The 19836-nt window shown below is 41.6% G+C and overlaps 1 protein-coding gene across 2 annotated transcripts in view; it reads right to left on the reverse strand.

The window, feature by feature from the left end:
• Positions 1-19836, reverse strand: part of lyst (lysosomal trafficking regulator) — a 258955-nt gene that overhangs the window by 67783 nt on the left and 171336 nt on the right. For both annotated transcript variants that reach the window (XM_067984126.1, XM_067984127.1), the window contains exons 16-22: positions 14104-14294; positions 11204-11449; positions 9724-9897; positions 7924-8076; positions 5051-5188; positions 3131-3329; positions 1180-1305 (exon numbers count right to left, since the gene is read on the reverse strand). In XM_067984126.1, the coding sequence (XP_067840227.1) occupies positions 1180-1305; positions 3131-3329; positions 5051-5188; positions 7924-8076; positions 9724-9897; positions 11204-11449; positions 14104-14294 (1227 nt within the window). The remainder of the gene's footprint in view (positions 1-1179; positions 1306-3130; positions 3330-5050; positions 5189-7923; positions 8077-9723; positions 9898-11203; positions 11450-14103; positions 14295-19836) is intronic.

The following is a 19836-nucleotide window of genomic DNA, read 5'->3' on the forward strand; positions in this document are numbered from 1 at the left end:
CTCGTATCAGTGAGCAGACTCATTGGCCAAAGCTGCCTTTTGTCGAGTTCTGATGTCATGGACAAATTGGACTGGCTCTACAGCCAAACATGGCACAACTGTTTGAGGATACCAAAAAGTACAGTGCAGGGTGTGGCCGAATCTGGTAAGTGCTGATTGTAAACTTAGATGCTCTGTCATCCAAATGGAACTGGTATCAGGCATTAACAGACCAGGAGTGAAACCCAGAGGTTCGGCAGACCACCAAATGATGCTGAAGGAAATTATGTAGGTCCCTGGAAGATCCTGCCTGGCTTTACTAACCAAATGAGAACACATTTTGGGTGGCACATTATTATTGTGATGGTCCTGGGAAATGTGTGAACTTTTTTCCATTTTAAATAACTGAAGAAAACTCTGCCAACTACAGAACAACATCTTATATACAGTGAAGGAGAGAGCTCACCTGACCCAACAAGGCATGACGCTCTTAAAAGGTCATTTTTGAGTTTCTTTGATGGCCTTGTGAGTAAAAGCACCACCTAATGTAGCACTAAACTAAACAGACCGTAGGGTCACAAATTTGATTCCTGATTTGTGTTAGGTTTGATGAGCTCAGCCAGGATCGGAGCAGTAGGAGTGCTACAATTGGCCTCAGTCTCCCTGGGCTAATGTGGGATCAAAATCCTCACGTTTCAACACCTGGAAAATAGCTGAACGAGGACAGGGTTGAAGACAGCTTTTATGCCGTGTGGTAGGATAGCCAGCTGATACTCACCATCTAGCCTCACACATGAAGAATGGCCACTTGAATGAGGTACTGGAGGGCACGTGATGGCCGTGGAACCAGATCCCAAACAAGAGTCGGTGCCATGGGGGAGGAGGGAAATGGCAGGAAACAAAAAAACAAAAAGTAGCAGAATGCAAATAGGATGAGGCAATAATGTCTCGGGTTTCCCACTTTCTACCCTCAATAACGTACTCAAAATGCCATGCATGTCCTGCTAGAATGTAAGTGACAGTGGAATGGTACCAACTCTCAATTCAATTCCTGTGAAGAGGTGCCAAAGCAACACAACTGTGATTGAGAAGTCAGTGGAGCAGTGAAGAAGAGAAATTACGTACAGTAACTTAATTCAGTAGCAGTTAACTAAGTAACATAAACTGTGTCATGGTGAACTATTTCGAGGAACTGCCTACCTTCTATTGAGACAGCGGTGAAGGCAGATGGAGATAGAAAGCCAGGACTTTCACTGGGTTTTCCACCGCTGTTAGAATGCCGCATACACATGATCGATTTGACCTTTTCTTGAAAGATCTTGCCGTCTGAAAGCCAAAATAAATTCAATGTATTTTTATAGTAATTGTTACATTCTATTTCATATCAAAATTTAAAAAGCACATTATCTCCAGTGGTAGCAATTTTCCATACACAATGTCTATGTAAGCATTTTCACATATAATCCACATTCACATCCAAAATTCAAATTCATTCAAGGTTTAGACCTATTTTCAATGTGAAATAGCATGTGTTAAATGTGAAAGTGACTTTCATTAGCATTTTAGTATAAAGAGTCCACTCCACTTACAGCAGATTCTAACAATGGAGTAAACCAAAGAAACTGCATCTCCAAAATAAACACTAACAGATGTATGTTTGTTGGTTTGCCTGGATGTGCTTTAGTGTGCTGTGTGACCTCTAACCCAGCAATGTTAGCATTTCCTACTGTACCAGTTATTCTGGTGAAAAGCCTTAAGTTAGGAACTACCAGGTAGACAGCACTGAGTCAGGAAACTGCAGAGAGAAAGCACTGAATCCAGAGAAACTAGGTAGAGAATATGGAGTCAAGGAAGAGTTGGGTTACAACAAACTTCAGGATCAGTTCACTATCAGCGCATTACAACATTTCCCTACAGCATAACAGTGACCACATTTCAAAAGTACTTCATTGGCTGTAAAGCGCTTTGGGACATCTTAAGGTCATGAAAGCCAGAATACAAATGCAAGTCTTTCTTTCATTACATTGCAACATGCACCTGGGCTTTGAGATGTAAAATGGTGTGCACTAGATGCAAAAAGAAAATGACAGTAAACTGAATAGTTAAAGGAGAAGGCAACTGGAAAAAGTGTCAACATATCCCATGGACGATGTTATCAGAGAAATAACATCGGAGTTTTCCTGTGACTGGTTTAGAAGCAAAAATACTGTTTTTGATTAGTATGTGTACAAGAATGCCTCTACTGGACATCAGCAAAGCATATCGGCTTTAATTCAATATTAGGAAAAGAACTGTTTTGAAGGGCGTTTATCTTGCCATCTGGAAGCTTGTCATATTTTTATTCACACTAATGCTATGGGACACTGAAGGGGGTAAAGCACTTTACAATGAAATTGATTCTTCCAATAACAACTTGCATTTATATAGCGCCTTTAACGTAGGAAAAAGTTCCAAAGTGCTTACACTTCCCTTCTTTCAAAATCAGTTTACAGAAATAGCCCAAGAATAAAATGGCTTTGTATTGAGCTGCCATTTTACAAGACCGTAAGTCCTAATGCAGATCTCAGGATGGCAAGTAGGTCAAAGTTACTCAAACTTACTTCATCACTTGAAATTATGCAGTAGGATACTCGACTATAAATGTTTAATTCTTTCATCTAAAATTCCTCCCTGCATTCTTTTTTTAAGCAGAGGAGCTAATCCACTTGTTTTCAACTGGTTAACCAACACCTCCATTAAAAATAACAGAAAGAGGAGTTTCAGACAAATTTGTTAAGTTTTTGTATACTAGTAACTCAGTGTAATGTAGTGTCCCTGGCTTCAAACAGTCAGATTAATGGCAGATTGGATATCTTAAAACAAGTTTCAGTACATAAATTGGTTATAACAAGTTCTGACTGATTTTATAGTACATGCTGCATAAAAGGAATCACTAATATTTTCATTTATATAGCACTTTTTCATAGTGAAAGGTCGCAAAATGCTTCACGCTATTAATTATTTTGTAAGTGAAGTGAGTTATGAAGGTAAATTCTGTGTGAATGTGACATGTGAAATCACAAACCAAAGAATTAGTTATTCTCCATGTCAGTGTCCTTTATGATTAGAAGTGTACGTTAAACAGATTAAAAGCAGTATGCATTCCATTCACCTATATGGAGGGAAAAATAAAAGCCCGGTGGGGTGTGGCAAACATAGGTGTTAGTGGGAGGATGTACTGCCAACAGAAAATTGTAAACCAGCTTCAGCAATTCCAGATCTGGTGGCGACCCAAGTACTTCCTCAATGATCTTCACAAATGATCTACAGACCTCCCGAGGGATAGATTTCAGGTGTTCATCTCGGTGCTCCTGAGAACCCAGAGTGGGGAAAGAGAGGAAGAATGTAGGTAAGTTATTATAACATTATGAAGCAATATTACCTTTTGTTTAGTCCAATGAAAAGCTATATTTATGTGAAACAAAATCTTTCTTGCACCTAATGTGAATAGTGACAAAAAAATTCTACAAAATTCAACTGAGATATTATACAGTGCTCTTGTATGCCACTGAGCTTTTTAATATTTCTGTGGATGGTGTCACTGTGTTACTCGTTTCACCAAGATATTATACTTCTGAAAATGCAGCAGCAGCACCACTGTGTGTTGTAAAATCGATGTGTCAGAGCTTGGACGATCTTGTTTCAATAGACAAATTTGTGGTATTGTACATTTCTTCTGTTATTCTTCATTTCCATACAGAGGGAATATGTACTGACTAGTTTTAAAATGAAAGCTGTCTTGAGACTACCAGCTGAGAACAGGGTCAAGCTAGCTATAAGAAAGCATGCCAGATTGTTTGATCAGATAAGGAGACAGCATGTTTGCATGGCAGGGCAGGTTCATCATTTGCATTTTCTGGGTATCTCAGGCACTGGGATAATGGGCCAGAATTTACCGTGAACGGCGAAATTATTTAAATTTAAAAAAAATCTCCAATAACAATTAAAAGCTGATTGAATGAGACTCCACACTTGTAAAAGTTAATTTTCAGTGCCAGAGAGGTTGTTTGGCAGTAATTAAGACTTATCACATCCTAAAAAGAGTACTTAAGACTGGAATGGACAAGCACCAACTCTTTGTGGTGAGTGTAGTCTGTTTCTACCACGTAAGTACAGAAATTTCATGCTATTTAGTGTATTCCAATGGTGAATCAGACGGCGAGATGCCATTTTCGTGAAGCTGATGGAGGGGCATTGCTTCTCGGACAGCAACTTCCAGATTTCCGCGTTTAATTGCTTGCCGGAAATTACTGTCCGATTTGTGTATAAGTAACGGTGAGCGCTGATAGCCTCACCGTTATTTTCACAGTAAATTCTGGACCAATGTGGTACTATGTTCTGATTTTGTTAGACAATTCTGTAGACAGAAACTACATGAACTTGGGAATAAATATGACAAGCTTTTGCTAGTTCTTTAGTTCAGTTCTCCCAGTTCACTTGGAACCACTGAACTTCCAGGTCTCAGAGGTAAAGGACAGTACATTAAATCACAGAGGCAGCCAGTTTGAAGATTTAATTCCTATAAAATACTTGCTAGTCAAAGCATGTCCATTATACTAAATGTAGTGTTACCATCTCCCTTCAGTCTAAGTTACTTGTACTTAGACTTTATATGGTCCAGGAGATCTTACAATTACCTAGTGAGCAAGAGGTCATTCTTGTACTACGCCATACAAAGCAGAAGGTCCTATCTCAGCTTCCTGTGCAGTACTTTAGCCAGGACAGCAGTGGGATCACTGGCTGGGAGGGGGAAAAAACTGCCAGTGTTTCCACTCCTGATTACCATCAGTGACCCCTGCTGGAAAATGCACTTGGATGGATGTCAGGAGAGAACAGGATAGGGCTCAGCTGTGATCTGTTCCACAATTAATGACTTGTCAACACTCACTGTCAAGTCACATGAAAAATGATCACTTGGGCAAGGTACCAAACAGGTACAAGTACCCATGGAACTGTACCCCAGCAAGACTCAGGAAAACAGGAGTGAAGGGGGGGGGGGGGGGGAATTTGGAAAAAGTAATACAGTTCATACCTGAAGAACCTGGCAGGTCAAGAGGAAGCGATAAACCACTTGAGCCTTTAGAAGCTGTTTGACATTGAACATCTGCTCTGGATGATTGACTCTAATGAGCACTTCAAGAGTTGCCATCAGCGTTTCCCAGACACCATTCTGTTTTCAAAATAAATACACACACTGTTGGTAGCTGCCTTGGCATGATTAGAAAACTCACCCTTTCACACTGATGAACAGAATGCAGCCTGCTCTTCACAACCATGGTTGAAGGATCCCAGAATCAATTGGTTGTGACGCTCCACGAGTTTGTGCTGCTGAGCTGGTCGGTAATATTACATAAAGAAAAGGATAATCTTTCCAATAGATCAGTAGTCTTGATTCTACTTCAAGTGGTGAACTCCATACCGCAAATCAAACTTGAAAAAGGAGTACTTAATTTGAAGCATGCGTGGTTAGTTTACTCAACTCAGCTGTATTCAATTTTAATAATGCAAGCTACACTGATAGGAGTACTCAAAGTTAAAACTGTACATAATTCCCATCTAAAAACTTATTTAGATGACATTCAGGTGTGCAAAAAAGTTAAAGAATAAAGTCAACTACATGAAGACCATGTGAAGAACACCATTTACTTGTAATCACGATTATACAATTTAAGAATCTTTTCTTCCAGGAAAGTTTTTGCTGCAATTAGTTGAAACAGAATGGAATGGAGCAGGTGTGTGCTAGCTGTTATCTTCATGGGCTGCTCATAAGGACCACATATAAAGTGTTCCTATTAATTTTCATATATCTCAGGTTGCTGATACTAACTGATCTTGGAGCTCTGGTTTAGGATTTATTCACCAATGAAGCAACAGCACTAAAAACACCCCTTTCCAACTCTTCAAGGCTACAAAATTCAACGAGCACACAGCAGCTAATAAAAAATATAAGCACAAATAGAACTGAGTTGTTTGGGCTGTAAAGGCCAGATTGCCAGGACACCCTTGCACTAGACCACACTGAACAGGCTGAGGCTCTTTTCTCTAGAAAACAGACTGAATCATAGGGAACATAGGAACAGGAGTAGGCCATTCAGCGACCTCGTGCCTGCTCCGCCATTCCATAAGATCATGGCTGATCTGTGATCTAGCTCCATATACCTGCCTTTGGCCCATATCCCTTAATACCTTTGGTTGCCAAAAAGCTATCTATGAAGGGTGACCTGATAGAGGGCTTTAAAATTATGAAAGGGTTTGATAGGGTAGATGTAGAGACATTTTCACTTGCGGGGAAGTCCAAACTAGGGGCCATAAAAGTATGACAGTCATTAATAAATCCAATAGGGAATTCAGGAGAGACTTCTTTACCCAGAGAGTGGTGAGAATGTGGAACTCGCTACCACAAGGAGCGGTTGAGATGAATAGCATAGATGCGTTTACAGGAAAGCTAGATAAACACATGAGGGAGAAAGGAATAGAAGGATATGTTAATAGGGTGACAAAGTAAATAGCATGGAAGGAGGCATGTGTGGAGCATCGGCATGGACCAGTTGGGCCGAATGGCCTGTTTCTATGCATTTCTATGTAATTCCATGCAATTACATATCTGAATAGTTTTTATAACTTTAAAAAAACCTCCTGCTTTAAGGTCTCCTTTGCCATTCTTTGTGCAGATGGGGAGCAGTCAGCCTGGTTCTAAGCCTCTACGACCAGAGTTGTTTGATCTGACTGCTAGGTGTTATGTGACAGTTGCCTGATGAGACTCACCCCTTTGATTTTCTCCAGAATGGCTGAGTCAGGCAACTCATGGTAAATGGGAATTCTCAATTACAAACCCACATCCTATTATTCCATGGCACAATGCATTGCAGCGCCATCCATACAAGATAAAAATATTACGGGCAATGCTATTCTATTTGGCTGCATTTTGAGCAGACAGAAATCTAGGCATTTGAAGATGGCATGGGAAGCAGGATAGTGAGAGAAGTGGAATAAAATTCAGGGAGATCTGTAGAGATTAAACAGCTGGGCAGGTGAATTGTAAGTGGCATTAAACAATTGGAAATGTACGGTGAAGACAAACGTGATTAAAATGCTAGGAACAATCATTAAGTATTGGGCCAGAAATAGGCCTAGTGAGAAAGCATTGTCACAGAGTATGACAGCAATTGAAAAGGAAAACAAAATATTGGGGCGCAAAAGGTCCACCGAATATATATCAAGGCAACTGTTACTGACATCTTGTTAGTGAGAATACACTGATGGTGTTATGGCCACGTGTGGTCAGAAATATGTAGAGTGGCAATGAAGAATGCCAGGTTTCTGATCAATGATTTGTAAAGGGACTAAGGAAGTTACATTTATTCTCATTGGAACAAAAATAGATTTGGAGCAGAAAATATGACTCAAACTAACAGAAGGAATGAATAAGGTGGATATAGAAAGGCACTGTGTAAAACGTGGATACAAATATCAGAGGACATTATAAATTGAGGGAAAATAAAACACAAGATAAGGAATAATACAGCACTTGAGGATCACTGACTTACAGAATTGACTGACACCAGATGCTTCAGCGGAGTTGTTAAATAACAACGCCATTGAAGCATCCAAATGAAATTTGGATTCATTGAAGAGTAGAATAAAAGTGTAGGAATTATGGAAATAAAATGAAGAAAAATCCCATCAGGAACTGACAAGAGCTGGATAACTGCAAGTTATACAGACTGAGTACCCTTTTCTCACTTCTCTTATTAAGTTCTCCAATAACAGGAAATAAAGTTTATTCAACAACTGGATAATATTAGTTTATGATTGTTGCTCTGTGCAAATTGGGAATTCTGCTTCCAATCCAGAACTTACAGCGATAGCAACAAATACAAAGAGAATCAGAAAGTAAGTCAAAACCTGTGCTTTGGACCAAATCTTCCAATCCAGTAACAATTCCGACAACAGCTTCACATCCTGAATTACAGCACTGGATTCTGCGTCAATCTCAAATTGACCTGTGGACTCATTAAAGTTAAGGACTGGAGCACTGCAGCATCCATCGAGTAAAGTCTGAAAAATATTTTTTTAAAAGCATTAATTTTGTGATCCTACATACAACTGTCTGTTCAGGACCACAATTTACAACCTAGAAGATTAACCATGTCGCATATAATTACAGTATTATAAGTTCTCATTAAAAAAAGCATATACAGGAAAAGATTTGAAGGTTACAATCTAAACCTTAGAGTAGAGATAACCCTAAGATTATTGTATTTATTCTGAGAATGTATACATGTATCTCGTGGAGTCACTGCATAGTTTTGTCATACTGTACTTAGAGGAGAATACAATGGCATGTTGGGATTGTTAGTATACTAGAACACCTATTGAGAACAAAGCAATTTTTAGTGGGGGGAGGGGGGCTCAAGATAATTTGGGGATATGCCTGGCTCCGGGAGAGTCCTGTCCAGATAGAGAGGGGTCTTGCAGGGTTGGTTGTTGCCCTCTGGAGCTTTAAGGAAGGGCTTTAATTTAAGGCTAAATTGTCTTGCTTCACCTTCAATTTGTAATGTTTTCCATCTCTCTCTCTCTATTAATATAAAATAAAAACAAAAAATGCTAGAAAATCTTAGCAAGTGAGGCAGCATCTGTGGAGGAATTGTTGTTTACTGTTTCACATTTTTTGTCTTCCTCGTTCTCTCTATCCATCACATGTTCCTTTTCTTGTCATCTTTGTATCTCTCCAACTATTTTTCTTTTCCTCTTTCTTGTCTTCTCTCTATCTCATTTCCCTTATGTAAATATCTCATATATATTTAATTCATTTCTATTCTTAACCTTTTTTAAGGCATAGTACATGCAACAAAATGACAGGCAACATGTTCTAGGTCAGAAATAGATCTTGGAACCAGGCTGGGAGCAGCCACCCTGAAGCTACTGCAAGATATGCAGATACGAGAGAAGTTGGGACCTGAAGCCTAGGCTGGGAGGGAGCAGGGACTGGAGTTGAGCTGGGACACACCTCTACCGACACACCTCTACCTTGGGTAAGAGATGGGGTTAATCTTGTTGCTGTGAACTGGGCTGCGGCCCCGAATATGGACATGTATAGGAGCTCCGGCAACAGGCACATGTGAAAGAAAAACTGAAGATGGGGGGGGGGGGGGGGGGTGGAGGCAGAGAGAGAAAAAAAAGAGACTGATCAGGACATGGGAGCCTGAACCACCTATCAGTGATACTATCCTTAGTGCTGTCTTTCACTTTTAACAAAAGGGAACACAGTTAAGACAACTAGACTGAGCCTGAGTTGTAACATGGACAAACTGTCCATCATTACCAAATTATGTCTGAAATTCACTACCTTAAAATTGTCAGAGTGAATATTAACACCGCTGTGTCAGCCAATGAGTTGGAGGCGGGGAGGGACTTGTGGTTTTAATTTACTGGTGAACTACAGCAGTCTCCCGAGTACAGCAGGATTATTTCTCCAGCAAAATGTAGTGAGTGGAGGATAGTTACATAATACAAATTACATGCGTAAAATCAATCCCAGTCACTTACGGCAGTGCGATCTCCGGGCGTAATTGATGGGCGAATTACCCAATTCTGGCCGGGACTTGTGGTGTCACTATATGCAGCCTCATTTTAATGAAAATTATGTTGAGCCAATTGTGGGGACATTGCAGCAAGAATATAGATGTAGAGAATACTTCATACCTTTAAGACGTGGAAGCCTACAATACATTTCATTTTGATGAGCACTTGGTGAATCATAGCGTAGCCATGACAGCTCTCCATTTCCTGGATTCTCTGCTGGTTATACTTTGTCAAAGTAAGTATAATTTTCAGTGCTAGAGCTTGTGTCTTTTCACAGTCACTAATCTCTACAGACTAGAATGAAAGAAAACACAACTGTTTTATCATCTTCCAAACAGAAATGCAACAGGTAATTTCTAAACCATGTGCATACACGGCGGCGTAGCCAGCACAGACTTGATGAGCCGAATGGCCTCCTTCTGCGCTGTAACCTTTCTATGATTCTATACAATTTTTATTGGTAAAAGTAAATGCCAGCACTTGCTTTCCAAGTAACAAGCAAAATGTTATCCTATGAACAGCTGAACCATACATAGCAGGATGGCCTGGGTTCAATTCCTGGTCTTTGCTACGTTGGCTGCACTGAATGCTAGTAGGGGTGTGGCCACGGTGCAGGAGTGCATGTGCATAGACAGCCAGCTTGTCCGTGATCCCCCATGTGGTTGAATAGCCTGCTGAACATCACCATCAAAGCTCATACATGAACCCAGTCCTGCCATCCTGTCTAGGGCTGGATTTGTACCCAGGTCTCAGACAGTGAAAAATAAGTCCAACTCGGCACACTGTGTGATATAATTGAGAACCAAAACACAGCTGGAGCTGCATCTATTTACACATCGATTCGTTTAATAAACATCCCGCTGATATTTGTACGTGCACAGGCAATGTCACGATTGTTCACACATCAACACTTCCCATTATTCATGGCGTTACCACATCAACCGCAAAAATAACATACACACGTGGGTTTGACCAATCAGACAAGAGGCAAATGTGCATAATGAACATCAAAAATACAGACTGCGTGCCCGCCTGATAGTCCGTTTCAGCAGTGCCAGCGCTGCTGTCACCCAACGGCAGCTGAACAGATGGGATGGGGACACTTTGGCACTGAATGGAACTGGTCATTGCAAGCCTCCAATTCTCCCTTCCTAAGGTCTACGGGAAAAGAGCAGAGGAGTGTGACTAATTGGATAGCTTTTTCCAAGAACCAGCACAGGCACGATAGGCCGAATGGCCTCCTTCTGTGCTGTATCATTCTATGAATAACGACTTGGAGGGTGAGCATCATCACACTACTTGACCAGCCAAGCCAAACTCTGTGCTAACCCAATGTTAGGGTGGACAGTGTTCAGGAGTTGAAACCTTGAGTGATTTTTCCTTCCCTAGTGCCAGAATGCTGAGCCAAACTGTAACTCTCCCCCTCCCCCCACCTCAGTGATCCCATCTGAAATCAATTAACTGTGCACAGATCAGGAGCTGGCTCACTTCCACACTGAGCAGTGCACTAATCAACAGTGCTGCGAAGGAGCTCACGCTATTTTATAATTAAATTGGAAAACAGCTATTGCTAAGTAACTCAAGAATGACTATCTCTTACTCTGGCAAAGAGAAAGATGAATGCACCGGTTCCTCCAATTTTGTGTAAGATGCGCTGAAGTTCTTGGTGCTCCAAAGGCTGCAAGCTCTTTAGTTGCTGGGGCTCCGCCACATTGCTTTGGACATCCTTCAAGCTGAACGGCCTCTGTGATGATACAGTTCTTGTCTGACCTTTGAGTCGAATAACTGGCTCGTAGATCGTATATTGAGCAGGACATCTTGGGTTATAAACAATAGCAAGATTCTCCTGCAAAAAAAAAATCACAGCCATCAAGCTTTTATGTGAAATATACATCAACATTTTCTCCATCACATATAAATTGAAGTGTTAACTGTACAAATGGTCCTGAATCTTTGAAACTCCCTCCTTAAATTCTCTGTCTCTCCACAGCCTTTAAAATCTTCATTGTAACACCTCTTTGATCAAGCCATCAGTCACCCCTCCTAATTGCTCCCTTGCCTGGTGTCTGTTTTCCTTACGGCCATTTGTGAAGCTTGGGAAGTTTCTTTTCGTTAAAGGCATTGTATAAATGGTAAGTCATTGCAGTGATTGAGTTACGGGACGTCTATGAGTCTCGGCGATGCCGTTTGGGCAATGTACTGTGCAGAAGACCAATGCTTCCCCACAGCTAAGGAGGGGATCAGGGGAATAGAATGGGAAATAAGTAAATCATTTCATGTCCCATTGACATCAGAGGAATTCCTGCATGCACAAGGAAACACTCCTACAGGGACAACTCACTCTACCACTAGTTCCCTCTGGGTAGGTGTCAGTACCCCCAATTCAGGAGCAATGGGCTGTGGATGATTTTTGGTATAAATTGAGTATAACTAACTGCATCAGGACACACCGAATCCTCTAGCAATAAAACAACATACAACTCAGGGGAATCAAACAGGGACAAAATTAAACTTTAAATTGGGACCAATTTTCCTGACCTTTGCTGCCAGGGAATGCCCATGATGGGGGCAGAGATCTGTTACTCCAGGTTTCTGCCCCCTTACATAGCTCTGGGATTTCTGGGGGTTCCCCTGTGGTGCCTTTGCCCTGCAATTGGTGCAGACCCAGCGTAGCTAGGCTAATGAGGAAGTGCCTCTTTTTCCTGTAGTTACAGTGATGGGATGCCAAGGCACAGGGGCACTCTAAGAAGCTGGCGTTGGACTTGAGCTGGGAACTGCCCTCTGGCTGCAATATCTAAAGGGGCTCAGTAGCACAATGAAGGGGAGCCCAAAGGTGAATTTTGAAATTTTTGTGCATTTACCAAGCAGATGTTCGAGCCTTGGGGCCTCTCCAGCAGTAACCAAAAGGCCCGAAGCAGGTGGCCAGCTGCAGGTTACCCCAGGGCAATGTTACTAGCCTGGGACAGGAAATACCACTGCACCCAAGCCTGAACAGGCACAGCACACTACGGGTATGCTGACCCTGTCCAGCACCAGGGAAGAGGAGGCCATAAAAATCTATCCCATGAGTTTTAACAATAAATTGTTTATTGCACGGTTGAAACTTGGTTTTATTGTGTGAGTGCATGAGAGACCATGTGAGTGAGTGTGTTAGAGGGGAAAGGGATGGAGGAAGGGAGTTGGGGAGAGAGGCATGCCGAGACCAACTGCCATCTGTGTGCAGTGTACATAGGAACGTAAGAATTGTTAGACGATAAAAGACCAAGGTCCATCTAGTTCACCTTCTACCATCCAGGTAGTCTCATGATGCAACGATAATGGAGTTGTTGATTCCAATCGATCTCTATCAATTAGTCTATAACAGACTCAGACACGAGGCGAGGAAAACCCCATTGGTGGAGAGCTTTGGGAACCAGAGGTCCAAAGTCACCTGTTCCTCCCAAGCCTGCTACACTCACCACATGTCATGACTCAAATTACTCTTATGACATCTTGGGAGACAGAATATATGTGTACTGGATTAAGGGAGTTTGTATAGTGCACCCTCTAATATAGAAATGAAGCTCAAATTACAATCTTACAGGATTTTTAATTTTATTTTTCCTCTTTTCTCCACTCCTCTCTTCTGCAGAAGTAACTGGCCTAGATTTTCCAATTGGTGTTATTTTAAACCCAACAGTAACCTATTTAACATGTGGGTTACTGCCAAGATTAACAAGTGGAAAATCTAGGCCATCAACTCATTGCTGGGGTACAGTTCCACAGGCACCAGTTGCACTCCGATACCTAGCTCCAGCAACCATCTTTTTATGGGTGAGTCTAGACAATGACTTTTGGCAGGCTATTCAACTATGGAGAGGAGGAAAGCATCACAACCGAACTTAATGCTACTCTCACACATTGACACACGCACATTTCCAGTGGAGCTCACTAAATAGCGATCAGGAGTTGTAATGCTGGCTAATTTCCCCCACCATAACTCAGGCGCTCGGAGACCAATTATAGCGCCCCAGGGTGAGAACAGCAAACTCAGCACATACCATGGATCGAACCTGGGACCTTCTGGGTCTGCAGAGGTCACCAGTTTAACTGACTGAACTACTGGGGGAGTCATGGCAAAATTCCTTACCTAATTATGCAAACTAGTCATAGAAACCATACAGCACAGAAGAAGGCCTTTCAGCCCATCGTGCCTGTACTGGCTCTTTGAAAGAGCTATCCATTTAGTCCCACTCCCCTGCTCTTTCCCCATAGCTCTACAAGTTTTTCCTTTTCAAGATTATATCTAATTCCTTTTTGAAAGTTACTATTGACTCTGCTTCCACTGCCCTTTCAGGTAGTGCATTCCAGATCGTAACAACGTGCTGCGTTAAAAAAATAATTCTCCTCATCTCCCCTGGTCATATTGCAATCTAGGCCGATAGTCAAATCACAACTGTACATTTAAACACACCATTTGCGACTGGACTTAACCAAGTCAGGTATGAGTGTTGTACTCACCACTAGAGGGCCAGTGTCCACTTCCTTGTATTTCATGAGAAGTTCTTTAATCTGATCACACTTCAGAATCTCCAGATTAACATACTTAGAGTAATTTGCTTGTGATTTGCCATATTTACAGGGCATAATGGAGGTAAAGTCAGGCCCACAGACATACAAGTAATAAGCCTCTTCGGGCCCTATCCTGGCACCTATTATAAAATGCATGTTTGAGTTCCAGTAAAGTTATTTACAAAAAAAAATATTTTCAATGCACGAAGTTTAAATGTGATAATCTTTACTCTGGCGTTAATATAATAAAATATAGATTAGCAGAAGAGCCATTTTAGCGTAAATGCTGAAGAATTTCTTATTTTTAAAATATAACTTTATAATTTGTTATTACAGTATTGGGTTAATTGAGAATTTCCACTTTCTCTGGTAATGCAGAATAACATGGTACATTGCTACTAGATAGATTTTACTGACCATGCACATACATATACATTCAAGGTCCCAAACAACTCATACTATTTGGCAGGGTTATGATTTTTCTCAGTCAGGGGGCTCAGCTCATATGGGAATAGTGGGAGGGGGGTGAGGAGTCTCAATGGGCCTTGGGTGAAGAGTCTCTGCACGCAGAAGACAATTTTTTAACCTTTTCAGTCTTCAAGTGTATACTGAAGCTGCATGTACTCCCACAGCACCTTATGACGCAGGATTCAAATTGTGACGACTGCACTTTCAAACTGGCATTCACCCAAAACCCTAATGGGAGGTTCACAGCCTGAGGGAGTTAACTAATCAATCTATCAGCTTTAAGTAACATTCATGCCAGAAAAGTGCCAGGCAATGACCATCTCCAACAAGACAGAGTCTAACCAGCTCCCCTTGACATTCAATGGCATTACCATCGCCGAATCCCCCACCATCAACATCCTGGGGGGTCACCATTGACCAGAAACTTAACTGGACCAACCACATAACTACTGTGGCTACAAGAGCAAGTCAGAGGCTGGGTATTCTGCAGCGAGTGACTCCCCAAAGCCTTTCCACCATCTACAAGGCACAAGTCAGGAGTGTGATGGAATACTCTCTACTTGCCTGGATGAGTGCAGCTCCAACAACGCTTAAGAAGCTCGACATCATTCAGGACAACGCAGTCCGCTTGATTGGCACCCCATCCACCACCCTAAACATTCACTCCCTTCACCACTGGCACACCGTGGCTGCAGTGTGTACCATCTACAGGATGCACTGCAGAAACTCAGCAAGGCTTCTTCGACAGCACCTCCCAAACCCGCGACCTCTATTGCCTAGAAAGACAAGGGCAGTAGGCACATGGGAACAATACCACCTGCACGTTCCTCTCCAAGTCCCACACCATCCCGACTTGGAAATATATCGCCGTTCCTTCATCGTCGCTGAGTCAAAATCCTGGAACTCTCTACCTAACAGCACTGTGGGAGAACCTTCACCACACGGACTGCAGCGGTTCAAGGCGGCGGCTCACCACCACCTTCTCAAGAGCAATTAAGAACATAAGAACATAAGAAATAGGAGCAGGAGTAGGCCATACAGCCCCTCGAGCCTGCTCCGCCATTCAATAAGATCATGGCTGATCTTTGACCTCAACTCCACTTTCCCGCCCTATCTCCATATCCCTTGATTCCCTTAGTGTCCAAAAATCCATTGATCTCAGGATTGAATATACTCAATGACTGAGCATCCACAGCCCTCTGGGGTAGAGAATTCCAAAGATTCACAACCCTCTAAGTGAAGAAATCTTTCCTCATCTCGGTCCTAAATGGCCGACCCCTTATCTTGAGACTATGACCTCTATTTCTAAATTCTCCAGCCAGGGGAAACAGCCTCTCAGCATCTTACCCTGTCAAGCCCTCTAAAAATGTTATACATTTCAATGAGATTACCTGTCATTCTTCTAAACTCCAGGGAATATAGGCCCGTTCCATTCAATCTCTCCTCATAGGACAATCCTCTCATCCCATGAATCAATCTAGTGATGGGCAATAAATGCTGGCCTTGCCAGTGACACCCACATCCCATGAACGAATAAAAAAAAATCAGTGTCCTCTGCTAGTAGCCAGGGATTTGCTAGAAAATCCTTCAAACCTTTGCTCGCTATCAAAAGCTTAACAAAAGGAAGTTCTTAAATTTGTAGTCCCCCCCTCAAAAAAAAATTCTTTTTCTTCTCTTCCTCAGCTTCCATTTCTGGATTTCCACAGACACCTAATTACAAGTCCACAGACTCCCACAGCTACCTGGGTGATGTTCTTCCTATCACATTTCCTGTAAAATTCTATTCCATTTTCCGAGTTTCCCTGTCTCCATTATATCTGCTTAGATCCATCTACTTTCCACATTAAAGTTTCTGAAAATGTCCTCCTGTTTCGTCGGTGTGTATTTCCCTTTGGTTGCTGTAAACAGGACCCTTTACTATAACTGCCTCGCTTCTTGTGTCTCATCTCTCACCCTCTCAACCACAACAGTGTTTTCCCTTGTCCTCTCCTTCCACCCCACTAGTCTCCACATTTATCAGCTAATTTTCCATATTTTCACCACCTACAACATGGTCCCACCACCAAGCACATTTCTCCTCCCCGTCCCCCCCCACCCCCAAAACACGGCAGTGGTCCCCCTATGATACATTTGTTCATTTTTCCACCAACCCAGCTTCCACGTGCCCTTCCTCAGGCATTTTCCTATGCAACAGTACAAGATGCAACACCTGTTCATTCATCTTTTCCCACAACATTGTCCAGTGCTCCAAACACTCCTTCCATGCGAGACAACAATTTACCTGTACTTCCTCTGAACTAGTACACTGTATCTGTTCACAGTACAATCCCCTTTACACTGCCCAAACCAAATACAGATTAATTGACTGCATTACCAAACATCTCTATTCTGTCCACAGATAAGAACCTGACCACCTTGTAGCCCTGACACTTCAACCTCCCCTCCTACTCCCATACTGACCTCTTCATCTTTGGCCTCCTATACTGTTTGAACCACAATCATCACAGGCTTCAGGGCCAGTATCTCATCTTTCACAAGGGAACCACTAACTTGAGCAACTTCTTGGGTATCTCCTCTATTTTCTTGGAAGCAAGGGGTGCTGGAGATGCAGGTTGGGTCTGTTGGCATCTATGAGGAAGGGGCCCTTCATCAGAAACAGTTCTGGAGGGATCTGCACCCAGGATGTTGGCCTTTTAATTCTCTTTTCAGATGCTGGTGAGCCATCTGTATATTTCCAGGATTTTCACATTTCCTGCATTTGCAATTTTTAGTTTTTATTTCTCCAATGTTCTTGAGTACACTTTACTCAGACCTTTTCACCACCTTGCTTAGTTATTTTTACAACCTTTTAATCCCATTGCCTTACTGCTCTCTTTTCTCTCCCTTCTTTGTTTTGTTCAGTCATATTACAGAGCTCTGACAAAAGGTCTACATCCAAAACATTTATCTGTCTTTTCTCTGTATAAATGCTGATGGGCCTGTTGTGTATTTCCGGCATTTTCTATTTTTATTTCCCCAATAGGGCATGTGAGAAGCCTTAATTATGTCTTAGCTTCACAAATTATTTCTTTAGTAATTCACAAACAATGAAGGTTCAGTAATATCCATATTCACTATTACTTTTTTTCCCCGTCTCTCCTGAAGATGATAAATGCAAGCTGGGGTACAGTCCCCACCGGGGCCAATAGCCCCCCTGTATCTCAACCAAATGACCATTCTTCATTGTGAGCCTAGAGAGTAAGTGCAAAATCACAACTGAACCCAACCTTGCCCAAAGCCCCAACTAGAAGGAACTAACTAGTCTACTAAAATATTTGTATTCACTTATATTTCAACCATTTGTGGTAAAATAATGAAAGCTTAGTTTTACTTTTGTTTTGGGCCGTGGAAAACAATTAACTGGTATTGTAACAATTCTCACATATTTCATCCAGAACTGAAGGTTGTGAAATGATTTAGACAAGCATACTTGAGGGAAGGAAATGGAAGAGGAACTCTGCAGTATGACTGCAAATGGAAGAGGAACTCTGCATATATGCAGTCAGATTAGAGAGATGAATAGGAATAACAAAACTACTGTCCTGAGAAATATTAATTATCGACTAGGACAAAGAGGGAGTAAAGGGAATGAGATTCGTAAAATGTGTACAGGACTCCTTCCTCAAGCAGCACCTCAGTAGACCTACATGGGCGGAGGTGTTGCTAGATCTGGGTATGAGTAATAAAATAGATCAGTTAGATGAGCTAAATGTGGGTGAGCACCTTAAGAGTAGTCCAACTAGAAAGGGAAAAAGTCAATACAAAAACAAGAACTCCAGATAAGATTAGGGGAGGTGGAAGGAACAATTGGCACACAGGAGCAATGGTAGGATGTTCATTAAAAAAATTGCAAAGGTACAGAATAAGTATATTCCAAAAAAAGGAGGAAATTTTTTAGGATGTCATGAATAAATAAAGAGGTTAGAAACCAATTTATATTGAAGAAAAGCACCTATATGAACTATAAGAATAATTACAATGAAAAAACTAAAGAATATGAGAACATAAGAAGAGGTTAAGAGCTGGATAAGAACAGCTAAGAAGGAATGAGAGAAAAAAAATGTCAACAATCAAAAGGAACAGGAAAGTATTTTTACAAGTATATCAGTAAAAAGAGAATTTTAAAAGTGTGGTGGGACTCCTGAGAGGAGAGGATTGTTAACTTATAGAAGGTGATCAGAAAATGGCAGATATTTAATAAGTACTTTGCATTGGTCTTTATTAAAAGAGAATATCAAAAAGAGGAGGTGAATCCTGGTGCTTGAAAGCGAGAAGAGTGATATTATGATGGATAAAAGGAACACTTTAGAAAAGTTAATTAGGCTAAAGAGAAGACAAATTGCCAGGGTCCAATGGGATACATCCTAGAATCGTGAGGGAGATGAGGCCGTAGAAATTGGTTTTAGGGTTCTATTGAATGCAGATGTGTGCCGGAGAACTGGAGAGTGGCCAATATAGTACCCATTTTTAAAAAGGGAGACAAAGCTAATCCTGGTAATTACAGGCCAGTTAGTTTAACATGTGGTAGGGAAATATTTTTTTTTAAATGAGTCTCTGATTGAGGATGAAATTACCACATAGCTAGATAAAGAGAAAATAGTCAGAAGCAGCCAGCATGGATTTCAAAAGGGATGACCATCCTTGGGGAGGTAACAGACAAGGTAGCTAAGGGAAATGCAGTGGATGTGGACTTTAGGAAAGCCTTTGAGCCACAGGAGGTTGTTAGAGAAGGTTAAGGGGTATGGAATTAGGGGTGGGCAATAAATGCCGGCCTCGCCAGCGACGCCCACATCCCATGAACGAATAAAAAAAAATTGGATAAACAATTGGTTAGAAGGGAGAAAACAGATCAGGCATTAAGGACAGTTTCTCAGAGTGGTTGGAAGTGGGTGATGGTGTCCCCCGGGTTCAGTTCTGCAGCCATTTCTGTTTACTGTGTACATCAATGATTTGGATATAAGCCTGGAGGGAGTGGTGTCAAAATTTGCAGATGATACTAAAATAGGAGGTATAGTTAATTCTTTAGAAGACCAAAGGGAGCTGCAAAGGGACATTAATAAGAAGAGGGAATGGGCTAAAAAATGGCAGAAAGAATTCAATGTCAGTAAGTGTGAGGGGCTACATGTTGGTAAAAATAACAACAGTAATTAAACTCTGAATGAAGTAGGCTTGGTG

Source organism: Heptranchias perlo, chromosome 5 (genome assembly GCF_035084215.1).
Source record: "Heptranchias perlo isolate sHepPer1 chromosome 5, sHepPer1.hap1, whole genome shotgun sequence".
NCBI classification, from domain to species: domain Eukaryota; kingdom Metazoa; phylum Chordata; class Chondrichthyes; order Hexanchiformes; family Hexanchidae; genus Heptranchias; species Heptranchias perlo.